Genomic DNA, 18,561 nt, shown 5'->3' with positions numbered 1-18,561 from the left:
CAGATAAACACAAAGGGTACCTTGATGACCACTTATTCTTGTGTTTTACAAATTATTAATCTTCCACTCATTTTCTTCTAACTCCTAAGCATCCAGAACTATAGAAATGTGTCATAAATAAAACTGGCACTAATTTATCTCATCCTAGTCTATTCTTAAGGAGCACTGGTGGTACAGTGGTTAAGTGCTCAGCTGCTAACCAAAAGGTCTGTGGTTCAAACCCACCAGCCACTCCAAGGGGAGAAAGACGTGGCAGTCTGCTTTGTAAAGATTATAGCCTTGAAACCTTATGTGGCAGTTCTACTCTGTCCTATAGGGTTGCTATGAGTTAGAATTGACTTGATGGCAATGGGTTTAGTTTTTTTGGTTTAGTCTATTCCTGCTGGTCTGCTTTCTACCTCAGTAGGTGTTTTGCTAAGGTGCAGTCATTGTCTCCTCATATGTGTTGTCTTTTAAGCAAACTAGTCCATACTTCATGGCCCTGACCAAGGGGATGCCTTAGCAGCCTTGTTTATACACAGTGACCCCACCCATATTCCCACTATCATATGACTAGAAGTGAATCTGAATCTAAGAAAGGACAACTGGGTTCTTTTCCAGGTTTTTTGCTATTGGGATGTGGACAAAGTAATTATGAGGCATGCGTACTGGTTAAGAGTAAAGGTCTTGTTACACAGGCATCCATTTTACCAGCTGTATAATCTTAGGTAAATTACTTATCTGCACTATGCCCGAGTTTTCTCATCTATGAAGTGAGATCCCAATATGCATTCAAAACCAAAAAATTTTCATGATCATTAGGCAGCAAGCCTAGCCTACCTGAATTCATTTGGTGACAATGACCTGGTAGGAGTTATGTGTTGTTTTTGTTTTTCTCTTGGTTTGAATATTCACTTGTTTCCTGCAGAAATATTAACATGTTTCATTATAGAATCTAGCCTCATGGCTTTTGGAAAGGGACTGTGGACCAATAGTATCTACCTCATGTTTTTATTTTGAGGATTAAATGAGTTCATATTTGTAAAAGTGCTAACTCAGTGCTTGGCACATAGTAACCCTTAATAAGGTTTAGATTAATTTTTACCTTGTCTGCATAGGTTTCACTTTCTTGTAACAAACATTCACACTGACACAAACACCTACTAATTTCTAGGCCTTGTGTTATGCCTTGGGGATATGGTAAAAACAAGATGAACATAATTCTTATATAGATAACAGTCTCCATTAATTAAAACTGGAAATTATGATGATTGTTAATAATAGGGGAAACACTGGGTATTAATGGATCACACAGTAGGTTAGGGGCAGGTAAGGTCTCCCTGAAGAAATGGTATCTGAGCTAAGAAATAGAAGTTCACCAACTGAATAGATAGGAAAAGATTGTTCCAGGCAGAGGAAAAGCTTATGTGATGACTTAGAGGCAAGATGGAGGATTTACGTTCTTGTTTCCTTGATTTGGATGCTTATGCTTTCCTAGATTTTACTGTAAAAATGTAAAGTCTCTTCTCACTAAGCATAGAGGTTATAACTAATTTTTCTTTCTCTCTTCCATAGTACCTAATTCACTGGCATCCCACATTCACTCCAATAAAGTTTTTTTCATTGAATAAGTGAGATTTAGTCTTAGTATCTCTACCTCAGAGATGAGATTATTTACTAATTTGTCAGCTCCTTCATAATCTCCCACAATCACTCCCATCCTGCCTTTTTCCTTGTAAACTCTGAGTAAATGAATGGTAATGAGAGTAAATTCCTAGAAACACACAACTTACCTAAAGTTACAGAAAGACAGGTAGAAAATCTCAACAGACCCATGATAAGAGAAGAAGTTGAATCAGTCATCAATAACTTTCCATAAAAAAAGCCAGAACCAGACAGTTTCATTGGGGAATTCTACCATTTATAGAGGAATTGGCACCGATCATAATAGAAGAAGAAGGAATATCCCCTAACTCATTCTGTGAAGCCAGCATTAGCCTCACACTAAAGCCAGGCAAAGACATCATGAGAAAAGAAAACTAGAGCCTAATATCACTCATGAATTTACAAACCCCCTCCCCCCGCCACCAAAAAACCACATTGTTGTCGATTCCGACTCATAGCAACCCTATAGGACAGAGTAGAGCTGCTCCCTAAGGTTTTCTAGGCTGTAATCTTTACAGAAGAAGACTGCCACGTCTTTCTCCTGTGGAGTGGCTAGTGGGTTTGAACCTCTGACCTTTCAGTTAGTAGCTGAGTGCTTAACTACTGTGCCACCAGGGCTCATCCTCATGAATATAGGTGCAAAAATTCTCAACAAAGTTACAGCAAACAAAATTCAACAACATATTAAGAAAATCACACACCATGACCAAGTGGGATTTGTTCCAGGAATGAAAAGATGGTTCAACATTAGAAAATCAATATAATACACTGCATTAATAAATGCAAACTATAAAACATTGCTGCAGGAGACCAAAATAGACCTAAATAAATATAAGGACATTCTATGTTCACAGATTTGAAGACTTAATATTATGAAACAATTTTAAAAAATGACAGGAAAGATCTTTATTCACTTCTTTCAATATGTATATAAATCCATTGAATATTCTGTGCAAGGCATAGTTCTAGGTTCCGTGAAAAATAAAATTTCCACAAGATTGTATTTGTGTATGAACTCAAAAGCCGCCTTATTTGCAGTCTATGAATTGGGAAGCATGTGGTCTGGAAGTCAGACAAGAGCTTTGAAGAGTGGTACAAAGTAGAAGGGTTTTACAGGCACAAACATAGAGGAACAAGAAAGCTGTTCTGGGTAATTCTGGATTGGATGGCAGGCATTTTCTCTCCTTATTTGGGATTAAGGGAAAATTTTGAACTAGGTTAAGCTAAGCAAGCAAGTCCTAATTGGTTAGCTTAGGTTTCAGCTTCTGGGAAGATCAGGCATTTATAGGAGATAGACTTAGGTTTTGGCTTGCTGAAGTGGAGCTTAGCAAAAATGACTCTATCTTGGGCCTAGTATGGTCAGGTAAACACTTCTTTGAACACGAGCAACAAAAAGCCAAACCAATTGCTGTCGAGTCGTTTCTGACTCATAGCGACCCTATCAGACAGAGTAGAAGTGCCCCATAGGGTTTCCAAGAGTGGCTGGTGGATTTGAACTGCTGACCTTTTGGTTAGCAGCCCGAGCTTTTCATTGAATACTTCAGGTAAGGTCCCTCACCTTTTAATAGTTATATTTTAGTAAAAAAAGAAAATAAAAAATAGGTAGATAAAAAGATAATACAGATTGTGAAAAGTTACAGGAACAAAATTAAAAGTGTGATGTGATAGAGATTAATTTTGGTAAAAAGGGAGAAGTGCAGTGGCTTCTTTAAAATGATCATCAGGGATCACCTCTTTGAAGAGTTATAATAGAGCCAAAGTTTAATGGGAGAGAAGAAACCAGTCAGGAAGAGAGTTGGAGGCGTTGGCAAGTTGGATGATATTCTAGATAGAGGGAGGTACAAGTGCAAAAGCTCTGATGTAGGAAAGTGCTTGATGGGTCTAAGGAAATGAAAGGAGGCTAGTGTGGTTAAGGAGTACCTTGGTTGTATAAATGATTAATGCTTTCAGCTGCTAACCAAAAGGATAGAGGTTCGAGTCCACCCAGAGGTGCCTGGGAAGAAAGGCCTGGCAATCTACTTCTGAAAACTCAGTCATTGAAAACCCTATGGAGCACAGTTCTACTCTGACACACATGGGGTCACCATGAGTCAGAACTGACTCCACAGCAACTCGCTTAATGTAGTTGGAGTGCTCAAACAAGTGGGGAGAGTGGTTTGAGATGAGACTGGGGCAATAGGCAGGCCAAGAGAATCGAAGTTTTTGTAGACCTTGGAAGGGAAGTTGTAGTCTACTTTAAATGCAATGGAAACCATAAGTAGGGGAAAGATATTTTGTGATTTACATTTTAAAAGACCACTCTGATCGCCTTTTGTGGGCTGGTTGTAGGTATAAGAATAGAAGCAAGCAGATCACTTAGGAGGCTTTTATATCAGTTCAGGAGAGAGGTAGATTTTTAAGACAATGTTAATTTATTCATCTGTTACCAATGGAATAAAAACTACACTGGTAGTGTAATTGTCCAGGTATTGAGGCTTATCACTTGAAGTGCCAAAACTTTTATTATTTTAACAATATTTATTAGCTTCTCCTGAAATGGATTACCTACATTCCCAAGTTCCCAAACAGCATATAATGAGCACAATTTCACTTCTTCTTGGTCACTATATTTTATCACTAGATACATGAAGATACTTTGCTCTTACAATAAATGGATAATAAATCACCATACTTCTAAAGTCTGTTTCTCACTGTTAACTCCCTTCTATCTGTCACTGACCACTTATATCCCTTTATTGGAGTTTGAGAGCCCTGATACATACCACCTTTCTTCTTTGGCCATGTTCTGAACCAACTGATAAATAAGACAAAGACTTATGTCATATGGAGGCCAAAATGTTATCCTTTTATTGATAAAGCTGATTATCAGGGACTGTGGCTTCTGTACGAAGACAATAGGCTTCCTAGTAATGAACCTAAGAATTAAACAGTCCAAGGATTAACTAGCCCAGGACAGCCACTTTCTCAACCCTATGTAAAATGCTAGCTTCCTTCAGTGTGCAGACCATTTCGCTCTCTGCCCCAACCAAGTCACTCTTAGCCCCCCAAAAGTGATCGGAGTGGTCTTTTAAGATTTAAGTCACAAAATATCTTTCCCTACTTATGGTTCCTTTCGCATTTAAAATAGAATACAATTTCTCTTCCAAGATTTACAAAGACTTCAATTCTCTTGGCCTGCCCATTGCCCCAGTCTCATCTCAAAATACTTTTCTCCACTTGTTCAAGTATACTTGCTTACTGAGACCATTGTTGCCTGCATAGATAGACTACGTACAGTTCAAGGTAAAGCTTCTGCTGCCAATAATCCTGAGACTCTTCTACCCCGAAGGGTAGAAGGACCTGTGCATTTTCAGAGACCCTTGACCTCAGCCCTTATGCACATCTTAAAAGCTTGCACTTTTGTTGAGGCCTCAGTGCTTTTTTAAAAAGTCTTGGCATATGCAGCATTACCTCTAGAAAAACAGCCACTGTGGGGAACACTTCCACCAGCTGCAGTGATCTGAAAAGCTCAAAACACCTTACAGCCTCTTGCCTACGTCATAGCAGTTAAAAGGCAGCTATACAACATGCCTTATGTAAGCCCCTAAAAACAACCAAGGTCAAACGTTCTGTACGTAATCCAAGGTTCAAAGGCACCTGGCCACCAGAAGCCTCTCAAAGTTCCTTGCCCAGTGCACCAGATTTTAACATTTCTGTGAACTGAATCTGCTGTCCAAAATTACAGGTCTTTCTAATTCATCCCTTCCCTCATGATGGGGGGACTAGAACTTGCCTTATTGGGGAGGCTGCTTTAAAACTAAACAAAAAGAGAAGCAAAGAAAAAATGTACATTCCCAGTAGGCTGCTCCGGAAAGGAAGGAGGAAGTGTGTGTGTTGCCAGTTTCACCAGTCATGGGCATCGCTCCTCAGCCTGGGGCGCTTGGTGTGGTGCTGAGAAGCCTGAAGTTTATCCATTTCCATATGGGAAGAAACATTAGGAGTGGAGCAGAAGCATTACGCATCCCTAACAACATACCACCCTTCTGAAGTTGCTGTCTTTGGACATATATGGATATTAGACCATCATGCATTTAACATTCCCTCTAAATTAAGAATAAAATACGGAGGTGGTGCCAAGACAGCAGAGTAGTCAGATGCTTCTGGTGATCCCTCTTACAACAAAGACCCGAAAAAACAAGTGAAATGATTATATTTATGATAAGCTAGGAGCCCTGAACATCAAAGGCAAAGTTAGAAAATGGACTGAGCGGCAGAGGGAGGGAGAGACAGTTCAGAAGTGGAGAGGAGTTGGCAGACCTGAATCACCGGAACCCTCAGGAACCATTCCTGGGAGCAACTGCAGTGGGCTGGTGGTATCATTTGGCTGCAGTTTCCTCAGGGAGAAACAGCCAGCTGCACAGCGTACTCATACCTCAAGAACCAGAGGAGAACGGTGCTTTCGGCAAAAGCTAAGTACTTGTGTATATTTTACTGCACACAGAGCCCCCAAGCTGGCTTCAGTGGCTGATTTCCCTGGGCCTGAGGTAGCCCTCACTGAATGAGCCATTCTCCCGGCCTTGGAGAAGGAATAAATTCCCAATTGGGGGAAAAGATAATCAGCCAGCTCCACTAACCGGGGGACCTCAGGACAGAAGTGGCTTCTGACCAGGCATAAACGGGCATGGACTTTGAATACCTTTCCTCCCTGCATGGACCTGTGTGGGCCTATTTCAGGAGAATAGGCCCTTGTTGGCAGACTACAACTGTTTCAGCTGTGCGGTGGAGAGGTGGGCGTTTGATGTTTGACATTGCTTTGCCTGTTAAACAGGGTCCTCACCTACCTACAGCAGGGGCCTAAGGACTGGTGGCTCCACTCACATCACCTAGATACCCACAACAGGAGTCCAAGGATAACTGGTACCTCCCAGTCCTTACAACCAAAAGCACTGGGTGCTTTTCGTCCATCTGCAGAACCCACCCACCTGTGTGCTCTAGGGAACAGGGACATGCTTTCTTCAGACACTTGGGAGACAGTTGTCATCCCCCTGCCTTGTTCAGAGCATGACTCCCTGCTGCAACCAGATACCTGTACCTAGACCAAACACCCCTGCCCCTTTCAGACTGTAGGAAGGAGCTTGTACCAGACACTTGATAACCAACTACCTGGACACCTGAGCTGAATCCATACAAGAAAAGTGAATGGACTCCTAGGCTGATATACCTGATATCAGCTCTAGCCATTTGGTGACAGGATGCTAAAGCTTCAAAGGTGAAAATAATCAAGCTAGCTCACTCAAGCAACCTATCTGGGCATTTCAAAACATCTAGGTCAATTGGCATAATAAAATCTATTAAGAAAACTTTCTGCATCCCAGTTTGGAGAGTGGCGTCTGGGGTCTTAAACACTAGCACATGGCCATCTAAGATGCATCAATTGGTCTCAACCCACCTGGAGCAAAGGAGAATGAAGAATACCAAAGACACAAGGTAATTATGAGCCCAAGAGACAGAAAGGGCCATATAAACCAGAGACTACATCAGCCTGAAACCAGAAGAACTAGATGGTGCCTGGCTACAACCGATGACTGCCCTGACAGAGAACACAAGAGAGGAGCAGGAGAGCAGTGGGATGCCGACCTCAAATTCTTGTAAAAACACCAGACTTAATGGTCTGACTGAGACTAGAAGGACCCTGAAGGTCATGGTCCCCAGACCTTCTGTTAGCCCAAGACAGGAACCACTCCCAAAGCCAACTCTTCAGACAGGAATTGGACTGGACTGTGGGATAGAAAATGATACTGGTGAGGGGTGAGCTTCTTGGATCAAGTAGACAAATAAGACTATGTGGTAAGCTCCTGTCTAGATGGGAGATAAGAGGGCAGAGAGGGTCAGAAGCTAGCCGAATGGACACGAAAATAGAGAGTGAAAAGAAGGACTGTGCTGTCTCATTAGGGGGAGAGCAACTAGGAGTATATAGCAAGGTGTATATAAATTTTTGTATGAGAGCCTGACTTGATTTGTAAACTTTCACTTAAAGCACAATAAAAATTAAAAAAAATAAAATAAAATACATAGAGTGGTGGCCCAAGGGAGTCTCCTCTAAGTGATATACCTAGCACAGTGTTAGGCACAGAGCAGGTAACCAGTACATCCTTTTCTCTGGTTCTTGTAAATTACATGCATTTTACCAAGGAAGTATATTTAAAAAGGAATGAATACACCATAATCTTCAGTGATTTATCACTTTAAAATTGAATATTTAATAATAGAACATGAAAACTGATTATCTTAAGGTAATGTTAAAATTCTCAGTAAAATCAAGAATTCTTTTTGATTTTACTTATTGCATAGAACTCATATTTATTCTTGGAACCAATTATGGATTATGTTGGCTACTTTTTTATTCTTTTCTTCCTGCATTATGACTTTTGGTTTGTTATTACTCACTAACACATTGACGTTAAGTAGAAAAGAAAATTGAGAAATGATTTAAATTTATCATTTACTGCTAGTGTTGATTTTTGTATCATATCAGTCCTCAGTACTGCATTCTACATCCAGAAATATAGTTAAATTAATATCTTAAATGAAAATTATAAAAAAATAAAAGGTATGAATTAATGTCTGATATGCATATTCTATCAGTATTATGGTGAATAATTCATGTTAAAAAATTTTAAATCTTTCTTTATAATTAAGCACTCATTATCTGTAATAATGAGCTTTTCCGGGGCAATTTTTTCACAAGCTGCTTTATTACAGAATGCATTATCCCTCCTCACTCCCCTTCCCTTAAACTGACACATCCCTGAACTATTGTACGGTTTGCATGACTGCTCCCTTGTCACAGAAGGGGAGCTGGAACAGGTTGATATTTCAGATAGTTGGGTATTCTTCTATAAATAAAATGTTATTTTGAAAAAAATTTTTTTTTTTACTGAATTGATTTTTACCCCATCGTTTATTGTAAATTTGCCTTGATCAGAGATAACTAATATCACTTCTTTAAACATTGCTGAGGTTGTGAAGAGAAACAAATTATTCTTATTCCATCTGCTTCCAATTCCTTATATGTTTTGTGCCTGTTGAGAAAAATTGTATTTTCACTCAACCTTTATATTAGAATTGTCTTTTTCTCTCTGTATCTTTTACTCTCATATTTATAGGGAGTTCTCTTAATTAAGTACCAAAAAAAAAAAAAAAGAGTGAAAAATATACTTTGGTGAACTGAAATTAGAATAACTTTTTTTTTATTTTTTAAGGTTTTGATTAAAAATACTTGTATTACATGAATGTTAAATACATGTGAATTAGACAAAGTACCTTTTTTTGTGTTTATAATTTCTTTTTTGGGATCTCTAGGATTTCAGTTGTCCAGACTGAATTAATCCTGATACCCTCTCAATAGGGATTGCATTGAACCTGTAGATCATTTTGGGTAGTATTTATATCTTAACAATATTAAGTCTCCCAATCAATGAACAAAAGATATCTTCTCATTTATTTGTTGTTATTAACTGTGGCTGAATCTGCCCTTGACTCGTGGCAATCTCATGCACAATGGAATGAAATCCTGCCCAGTCCTGCACCATCCCCATGATTGGTTGCACATCAGACCATTGTGATCCATAGGATTTCTGTTGGTTAATTTTTGGAAGTTGATTGCTAGGTCTTCCTTCCTAGTATGTCTTAGCTGGAAGCTCCACTGAAGCCTGTTCAGCATCATAGCAAAGCACAAGCCTCCACTGACAGGTGGTCGCTGTGCCTGAGGTGCATTGGTTAGGAATCAAACCCAGATCTCCTGCATGGCAGGGAATTCTACCACTGAACTATCAGTATAACTACTCCATTTATTTAGGTCTCTTTTAATATTTTTCAGCAATATTTTATAGCTTTCAGTGTATAAATTTTTCATCTTTTTGATTAAATTTATTCCTAGATATTATTTTCTTTTAGACACTACTGTAAATGGAATTTTCTCAATTTCCGTTTCAGATTATTCATTGCTGAAGTATAGAAACACAACTGATTTTTGTTTGTTGATCTTTTACCTTGAAATTTTTGCTGAATTATTTTATTAGCCCTAATACCTTTCTTATGTAATCTTTGGGATTTTCTACATACAGGATCGTGTCATCTGTGAATAGATATAGTTTTACTTCTTTCTTTTTGATTTGGATGCTTTTTATTTCTTTTTCTTGTCTAAGTGCTCTGGCTAGAACTTCTAGTACAATGTTGAATATCAGTGGTGAAAGCAAGCATCCTTGTCCTATTCCTGATCTTAAAGGAAAAACTTTCAATCTTTCACCATTGAGTATGATGTTAGCTGTGGGTGTTTATATATTCTTGATATTAACCTTTTGTTGGAAGTATTTATTTTGAATATATTTTCCCAATTTGTAACTTGGTTTTTCATTTTCTTTATGGTAGCTTTTGATGACTAGAAGTTCTTAATTTTAATATAATCAAAATTTATTGATCTTTTGCAGTCCATTTTTTTGTAACCTGAGTAACTTTTTTCTGACAAAAGTCTAAAAAATATTTACTCATATTTTGTGCTAAGATTTTTGAAGGTTCATTTTTGACATTTAAGACCTTATTCCCTCTAGACTTTTGTTAGTTGAGTGAAGACAGGATTCAACTTCATTTTTTCCATAAAGATTACTAGTTTTTAAATCTCCATTTATCGAACAGCTCTTTCTTACTTCAGTGGTCTGACTTGCCACTTCTGTCATATACCAAAGTTTCATAAATGGAAGGGTCTATTGAATACTGAATTTTTATGCAGGTAATGCATGTCTTCTTCATTTGTTTGCCCCCTCCCCAACACATGAAGTATTTTCATAAGTGTGCTATGCTAATTTTTTTACAGCAACGTGGAAGCGGATTGGCATGGCGGCACTTGTGAAGGTGCCTTGTGGGGGAGAGAGGCAAACAAATGCAGAAGATGTGTGTTATTTGCATAAAAATATGGTACCCTTGTTTAATTGCTATATATTATATATATATACACACAAATATATGTGTATATATACACATATATCTATATGTATATATAAATATATTCATCTTTGAATTTTAAATACACACATACCTAGATTTTGAAGTACTTTGGTTTTTCTATTAGGTTTTGGATATAGTGAGAACAAGTATTCGTGCTGTTCTTCCACGCATCTGGAGGGTACCTGATGTTGATGAATTAAATTTATATCGAATTTTCAATCGAGTTTTTAATCGTTTACTATGGAGTCATGGCCAGGGACTGTGGAACTGTTTCTGTGATTCAGGGTAAGTTCTAATTCATCTTTTATTATTGTCATGTTTAATATTTTACTATTTATTTATAGAGATAGCCCAATAAGAATGGTGAATTTCTTTAATGATCTTTTAAATCATGGATATTTTACTGCATGTAGTTTTAGTACTTAACTATAAATTATAGCAATTAGGCTACTTTAGGTGAGATGATGAATATGAAGACACCACCACCTAACTTATTTGAATTCAGTGGAGAAAAGGTAATCTTAATAAATGAAAAATCTCAATTACAAACCAGTATCCTTAAGGCTCTTTTACTGTTGCCTTTATGTAGCAGACTTTCAAAATTATGGTTATACTACTGCTTCTCTCTAGAGTTCTAGTCCTACCAAAGCTGTTTTGACACATAGTCATTTTAGCCTCAAATATGAAAGCAAACATCCCCCCCTTTTATTTAGAAGTGGTTTTGCTTCCTGATTCCTTTAATCTCCCAGTCATATGGGTTTGATATCTCAATGACATCTGCAACTTCCTTCTTTCTCCCTCACTGTCTTTATTTGATCATCTGACAAATCCTATTAATTCTTCCATCACACTCCCAGTACAGCTACTCTAGATTGTTTTTCTTTCATTCTTTCAACAATTACCAAATACTACTGTATTAGACAGGTTTGGGGATAAGAGATGAATCTGATACTGATCCTGCCTTTAAGAAACTTAAAAATGGTAATAGCTTATTCTGCCCTACTTACTGTGTGCCAGGAATTGTTCTAAGCACATTACATGTATTAAGTAATTTCATCCTCAGGTTCTATTATTTTCTCCATTTTATATATGAGAAAACTGAGGCACAAATGGGTTCCTTACCAAGGAACTAGCGGAACTGGGATTTGAAATCACATAGGCTGGCCCCAGAGTTCATACTTCAACCAATAAGCTCTACTGTGTCTAGTAGACAAAATAAGATCTATAAAAAAGTAATCATTACAAAAGAGGTTTTGGTATTTCAGACAAGAAGAGCTTTTTAATAGATTTCTAGGCATTTTTTGCCCCCAATTCTTTGTTTTCCATATCCACCTTACTGTCAGGGTCATTTTCTAACATCTGTAGTGATTCCCCTTAAACAAAAAACCAAACCCAGTGCCGTCGAGTCGATTCCGACTCATAGCGACCCTTACTTATCCTTAAAGTTTAAACTTCTTACTAGAGATACAAGGCTCCCTAATATGCTGATTCTTTTTGATTTCTCCAGTCTTCTCCCACATTACTCTCCTACTTGAACTCTGCTCCAGAAAACAAACTCGTTTTTTTCCAAATATCTTAAAAATTTGTCTTTTGCTTCCTCCAAGCTCTAATGCTATTGATTAACTGATTGGGTTGCGTTTCACAACCCTGTCCCTCCAACCCCTTCTATATTATTTAAATCCTACGTAAAGGCAAAGACTATAATCATCTCTTTTGTAAAACATAACAAAGACTATTCTGGTCTGAAAAGATCTCTGAGTTTCTTCTATTTAAATATTTCAGTCACTTGCTGTTGGATCATTCATACCATTTGCAAACTCATTCTCACCACCATTTATGTGTGTGTGTGTGTGTAATTCAACTGCCATTAACCAATAGGGAGGATTCAGGGCTGTAAAGAAATCTAAGAATAGCCTTGCTTATAAATCCTTTCCACAGAGATTTAAGTGAAACATTTGAACTGGACTCCATCGCCTCTTAGTTGATGCCTGTATCTTAAAAGTTCTCCTAGTCTGAACTTATAATTGGACTGTTTTTTCTGCTTGTTGATCCTCTGGTTTGAATGCTACTTCTGAATGCCAGCTATTCTCCATCATGGAAAGTAGTGAGATAGTCTGCTACTGAAATTAGTGCTGTTGACTTTGAGTCTGTGGGTAATCTCCAATGCCAGACCCTAAAGATGTCCTTAAAGTGATATTTCCTTGCTTCGATGGCAAGGTTTTGGTTTTTTTTTTTTCAGAGTTCCTTTTCCCTGAACTTTTTACTTGGTCTATTCGGAATTCTCTTCTTTCCCTGGTACAATACTCTTCACAGATTTCTCTGGTGGTATCTATCACTACTTGGTAATGTTAGTAATAGAAGTCCCTGCGTGGTGCAGTTAAGCACTCTGCTATAGCCAAAAGGTTGGAGGTTTGAACCCACCCAGGGGCACAGGCCTGGTGATCTGTGTCTGAAAGGGCACAGCCTTTAAAACTCTATGGAGTAGTTCTACTCTGCACACATGGGGTTGCCATGAGTTGGAACTGACATGATGGCAGCTATGAACAATAATGTGAGTATAAAACATTTTTTGAAGGCTTACTAAGTTCTTAACACTGTTCTACATACTCAAATAGTCTTATAATCCCCACAACAGTATTTCAAGTAAATTATTATTGATGTCCTCATTTCACAGATTTGGAACTTGAAGCATAAAGAAAGTATATAACTTGCCCAAGTTCTCACATTAATTGGATGAACTTGGATTTAAATACAGGCAGCCTGAGTCAAGAGTCTAAGCTCTTAACTCTAAGCTTTACTGACTCCCCCCAAATCAATTTTACCATTGATTTGGACAGGTGGAACAGGAGGAGCTTTGAGTCCAATTTTATCTTCACCTTCTATCCATTCATTTAAAAATTTGGCTTTTAGCGGTGAGTTTGATACCAAATTTTATTTCGAAGCTTTACAAATGACTTTCTTTGACTTCTTTATTTTAGTGAAGGCACATACTATTGTATGTGTTTGGTTCTCAGTTTGGACCCAGAATAGTACTACTTTATCCTTTGGACCATGTGTATTCAATATATACTCCTTAAACCAAAACCAAACTGTTGTTGTCAAGTCGATTCCAATTCACAGCGGCCCTATAGAGCTGAGTAAAACCGTCCCATAGGGTTTCCAATGAGCAGCTGGTGGATTCAAACTGCCAACCTTTTGGTTAGCTGCTGAGCTTTTAACCATTATGCCATCAGGGCTCCAGATACTCCTAAAAACCCGTTGTCGTGGAATCAGTTCCAATTTATAGTGACCCTATATGACAGAGTAGAACTGCCCCATAGGACTCCCAAGAAGCGGCTGGTGGATTCAAACTGCTGACCTTTGGTTAGCAGCTGTAGAGTTTAACCACTGTGCCAGTATATACCTTTATCAAGGTAAAAGCTATTCTTATCTCAGTTCTAAAAGAACGAGTTTAACATAAAATGCAGCTATCTTTCAAAGGTAGGTGTAAAATCTTGCAAAAAATTCATATAACTCTGGGCCACCTTAATTCCTGCCTCTGCCTGTCAACACCCCCAATATAAACAAACAAACAAAATTCATTGCCCCCACCCACCCACCCACCCATGTGCCTCCAGAAACATCAAAAAGTAATGAAGATCTTTGTGGTAGATTTTCCTACCATCAACCCAGGGGTTTTACTAATGCATCAAACAGAAAACACTCTCTCTCTGATCCTTTTCCAAACTACTGAAGCACATGCTCAGTGACCGTTTTATCACATGCAGCTCCTGGAACTGTTATCAGGCCCCACATTCTGACTGTGTTCTCTTCAGGAGACTGGCTCTTGGAATTTTCATGAATAAAAATAATCCACCATGTTTCACTGGGATAGGAGAACTATAGGGTGCTATAGGACCCAAACTCAGGCTTGAGAGCTCAGGAGAGGTAGGCATGGGAAATCGCATTTCAGCTGAGACTTGAAGGAAGAATAGGAGTTTGCCAGGTAGGGTAAGGAGAAGGAGGTGGGGGTGGTATGGAAGAAGTAATGCATATACAGTTTGGAAAAGTCCCCTCTCCGTTCAAAGCCCTGATATGTAACTCCCAAAGAGGAGAAAGTATTTCCCTGTGGAAACAAGTTATGTAAAAGCTTTTCTTTTGAAGAATTTCAGGGCAAGACGAAACTTTAAGGAACAGTCTAAGGCAGCAGTCTTCTTCTAGGCTGAATTATGTCTATTTGAAAAGTATGAAAAACACGAAGACTACTTCAAATGATATAAATCTTACTGTTCTTATGTAACCTTCTACTAAATATGCTGGCATTAGTTCTTGGAGCTAATTAGTTCTTGGCCCAGTGCTTAAGAGCTTGGCTGCTAACCAAAAGTTCAGCAGTTCGAATCCACCAGCCACTCCTTGGAAATTCTATGGGGCAGTTCTACTCTGTCCGACAGGGTTGACATGAGTTAGAATTGGCTTGTGTACTTATCAGCTCATTAATCTTTCTGTTATTGATTATTGTTGGTATATTGTCCAGATTTTTTACCTTCCTTTCTCCTACTTTACTTTGGGCCATTCAGTCACCCATTAGGACTTCTACCAGAGAAGAGGAAAAGAATGAATCAGTTTTGCTTTTCAGATAAATGCTTTTTTATTAAATGTTTAGATGGGAAAGGAGGTGAGAAATATTGGATTACTGGATAATACGAGGCTTTTTGGAGCTCTGGTGGCACAGTGGTTAAGAACTTTGGCTGCTAACCAAAAGGTCAGCAGTTCAAATACCACCTGCTCCTTGGAAACCCTGTGGGGCAGTTCTACTCTGTCCTATAGGGTAGCTATAAGTCAGACTAGACCCAAGGCAACAGGTTTGGTTTTTTGGTCTTATGAGGCTTTTCAAGACTCTGGATTTCATTAATAACTCCTTTTTGTTGTCAGAGGTATTTATTATTCTATATCTTATCATTATATTACTAAAACTGTATTTAAAATCATTTCCTTTTCATATTTCTCTGAATAATTAGAATTCATGGCTTTTGGCCCTACCATTTCCTTGGAATTTAGATTCAGAAGTCAAGCAAGTGAGACCTTGGGCTTTTTGTTAAAGGCAGTACCATTTTTAAGTATTTTTATGTCCCTTCATTTGTTTTTCTTTTGATTTTGTGTTGGTAGTATTGAAAATTAAGATACTGTAGTATTACAGAGGCATTTCATATCTACTTTTTTTATGCTAGGTGGCAGCAAGAGGTGGGGGCAAGTCTGATACATTCGGTTTGAAGGATAGGCTTCCCTTGTGCAGATGGGGTACCATTGGCCAGGCACCAAACAAAACAGGTCCTGTCCATTTTCTTTTTTCTTAAGAGGGGTTTTGGTATACTGACACTTAGATGTGGATTAATAGAGTAGAATGTGGTCTTTGGCCAGTGGATAAAAACATACACACGAAAAATTATGTATAGGACCTTGATTTTATAGGATTATTTTAAATATTTAAGAAAGAATAAGAGAATGAGATGCCAAAACTGGTCACATTATAACTCATATATTATTCAGAAAGTTACATCAAATTAGAGTGTTATAGAAGGAGCATTTTTATCTTTCTTCCTTATTTGTTCATTTTCTCTCTCTACTCTTCAAATTAAAGTTACCAGCATGTCAGTGACTTGATAGTGGGATCTAATCAAATGGCTGCAAAGGATTAAATACAAATATATCCAAATTGAGGAGGATGGGGTAGACTTTTGTAGACATACTCAGTATGCCAGTGGAGAGATGAGGAAGAGTTCTAGGCAGTCAGAACACAGAATATTTTGTGTGTGTATTTATATGTATATGAAATTTTTCTTCTGGGCTCAGACATCTAGGGCCTGCTAGAATAAGACATATTAAAGTACTTATAAGCATACTCTCTAATTTATATTCTTCAATATTTTTCTTGATCAAATTAGGTGTACATGCACACACACATATATGTATACAACAAAATTGTTGATTTCTACTCATAGCAACTCTATAGGACAGAATAGGACTGCCCTATAGGGTTTCTAAGGTGGATTCAAGCTGCCAACTTTTTGGTTAGCAGCTGAGCTCTTAACCGCTATGGCACCAGGGCTCCGTGTGTGTGTGTGTGTGTATGTGTATGTATTTTTTTCTGATATTTAATGATAATTTAAATTTTATTTTAGAGTTAATTTAACGAGCACATTTCTATTTCTTGAATGATAATATTTACTCTTTTGTTGATAATAAAAACAATATTATATTTAGACCTGAATATCTCAGAACACAGGAGAAACTTTGTTTCAATCTGTTCATTTGATATTATTCCCTTTAAGAAAATCCATCATTCACTGATCACATGCTGTCTTTTTAGATCCATGTTTCCCTTGAAAGAATAAATAGCTGCCTCTCTACAAAAAAAAAAAAAAAGAAAGAAAACTTTTTGAGTTTCTAAAGCATTTGCAAAAATTCCAAAGATATCAAATATCCACGGAGGGTTGAAAACGGACTCTTTGAATTTCCCTTTGGGAAGTACATTTCTTCAAGCAAATATTTTCCTTAATCTTTTTTTTCTTTCTCCAAATCTACTCTTTTCTCTCTGAGGGTTAAGTGAATTGGTTTATGTAAAATGAGACTTGAACCATCACCAAGTTTCAAACCAAACTTTCCCCTTGAGATTTAAAAGAGTTTCATTTACACTAAGGAAATAAGTCTGTCTTTCTGTCTGTCCGTCTTTTTCTAGTGGGGATGGTGAGGGTGATGAAGTGTTTCCTGATCTGGTCTATGATTGTAAATTTTTTTTTTTTTTTAAATATGTGTATATGGAGAGAGAGAGAAAGAGCAAGAGCAAGAATGCGCTACCACCTGTTTGGAATAAGCTGAGTGTGCTGAAGGGAGGACACTGTCTTTTGGATTCCAGCAGGGCAGTGCTTGTTGAGATAGCATGACCTCCAGAGTATAAAACCTGCATTCTAGGGGTATCATGGACATAATTACGCCTGAAAGTGTTCTGAAATTGATGCTCAAAATCAAGAGGTTAACCTGAACTGTTCTGCTACAGTGAAGCCACAAATTAAGTTGCAGCAACTTTTTAATTCTTTTTTCAGGATCGTTACTGATATAAAGGTAAATGTAGCTTCTTTCAAAACTTAAATTCTTATAATACCTAACTTTTGAGAAATTAGCTGAGTATTTTGCAAATACTTTGATATAGAGTAACTCCATTTTTTAGGAGATGTTGAGAATCCATCCTGTTAACTACCCATAGTTGGTAGCATTAAAGGCTTTAAAGACAAATAATACGTGAATTAGATATTGTGTTTTTTTAATATAAAGATTAATTTCCTAATTTGCATTAATCATATATCTTTCAACCATTTGTAGTTACTTCAAATGCATGAGGTCATTTCTATTTTCCCTTATAGCTTTGTGACATAGCCAGTTGCCATTTTTAATAACTATGAGGTCATGTCTGTTTCCATGCCAACAGGTCCTCTTGGGAGAGTATATTCAGTAAAAGCCAGGAGGTGGTGTCTCCTCTGCAGCTCCAGTGTTGCCAGCGCCTTGTTGAGCTTTGTAAACAGTGCCTGCTAGTGGTTTACAAATATGCAACTGACACAAGAGGATCACTCTCAGGCATGGGTCCTGACTTGGGTAATTCCAGGTACTCGTGTATATTTCTTAGCCCCTGTGAGTCTTATATAAAGCAATGCCAGAATGCAGTTCAAAATGGAGAGTTTCTTTTTGCATACACAGCTAGAGGAAAAGTTAAAGACTGAAAATTCATACCTGCTATTATCTACAAAATATTTTTAATTAGCACAGTTGTAACTTTAAAGAAATGAACAAGGACAGTAATCACAAATCTAACAGTAATAGAAATAGAAATAATTTACATGAAAATGAGATTATTTGGCTTACGTTGCTTTGCTTTCAAAAGCCAAGTAAAAGTATCCAAAAACA

The 18,561-nt window shown here is 37.7% G+C and overlaps 1 protein-coding gene across 5 annotated transcripts in view; it reads left to right on the top strand.

Moving 5' to 3' along the window:
• Positions 1-18,561, top strand: part of TTLL7 (tubulin tyrosine ligase like 7) — a 245,482-nt gene that overhangs the window by 215,822 nt on the left and 11,099 nt on the right. For all 5 annotated transcript variants that reach the window (XM_049879618.1, XM_049879617.1, XM_049879616.1 and 2 more), the window contains 2 exons: positions 10,751-10,911; positions 18,089-18,262. In XM_049879618.1, the coding sequence (XP_049735575.1) occupies positions 10,751-10,911; positions 18,089-18,262 (335 nt within the window). The remainder of the gene's footprint in view (positions 1-10,750; positions 10,912-18,088; positions 18,263-18,561) is intronic.

This window comes from Elephas maximus, chromosome 3 (assembly GCF_024166365.1).
Source record: "Elephas maximus indicus isolate mEleMax1 chromosome 3, mEleMax1 primary haplotype, whole genome shotgun sequence".
Taxonomy (NCBI): Eukaryota; Metazoa; Chordata; class Mammalia; order Proboscidea; family Elephantidae; genus Elephas; species Elephas maximus.
Note: the sequence above shows the minus strand (reverse complement) of the source record. Positions and strands in the feature narration are given on the sequence as shown.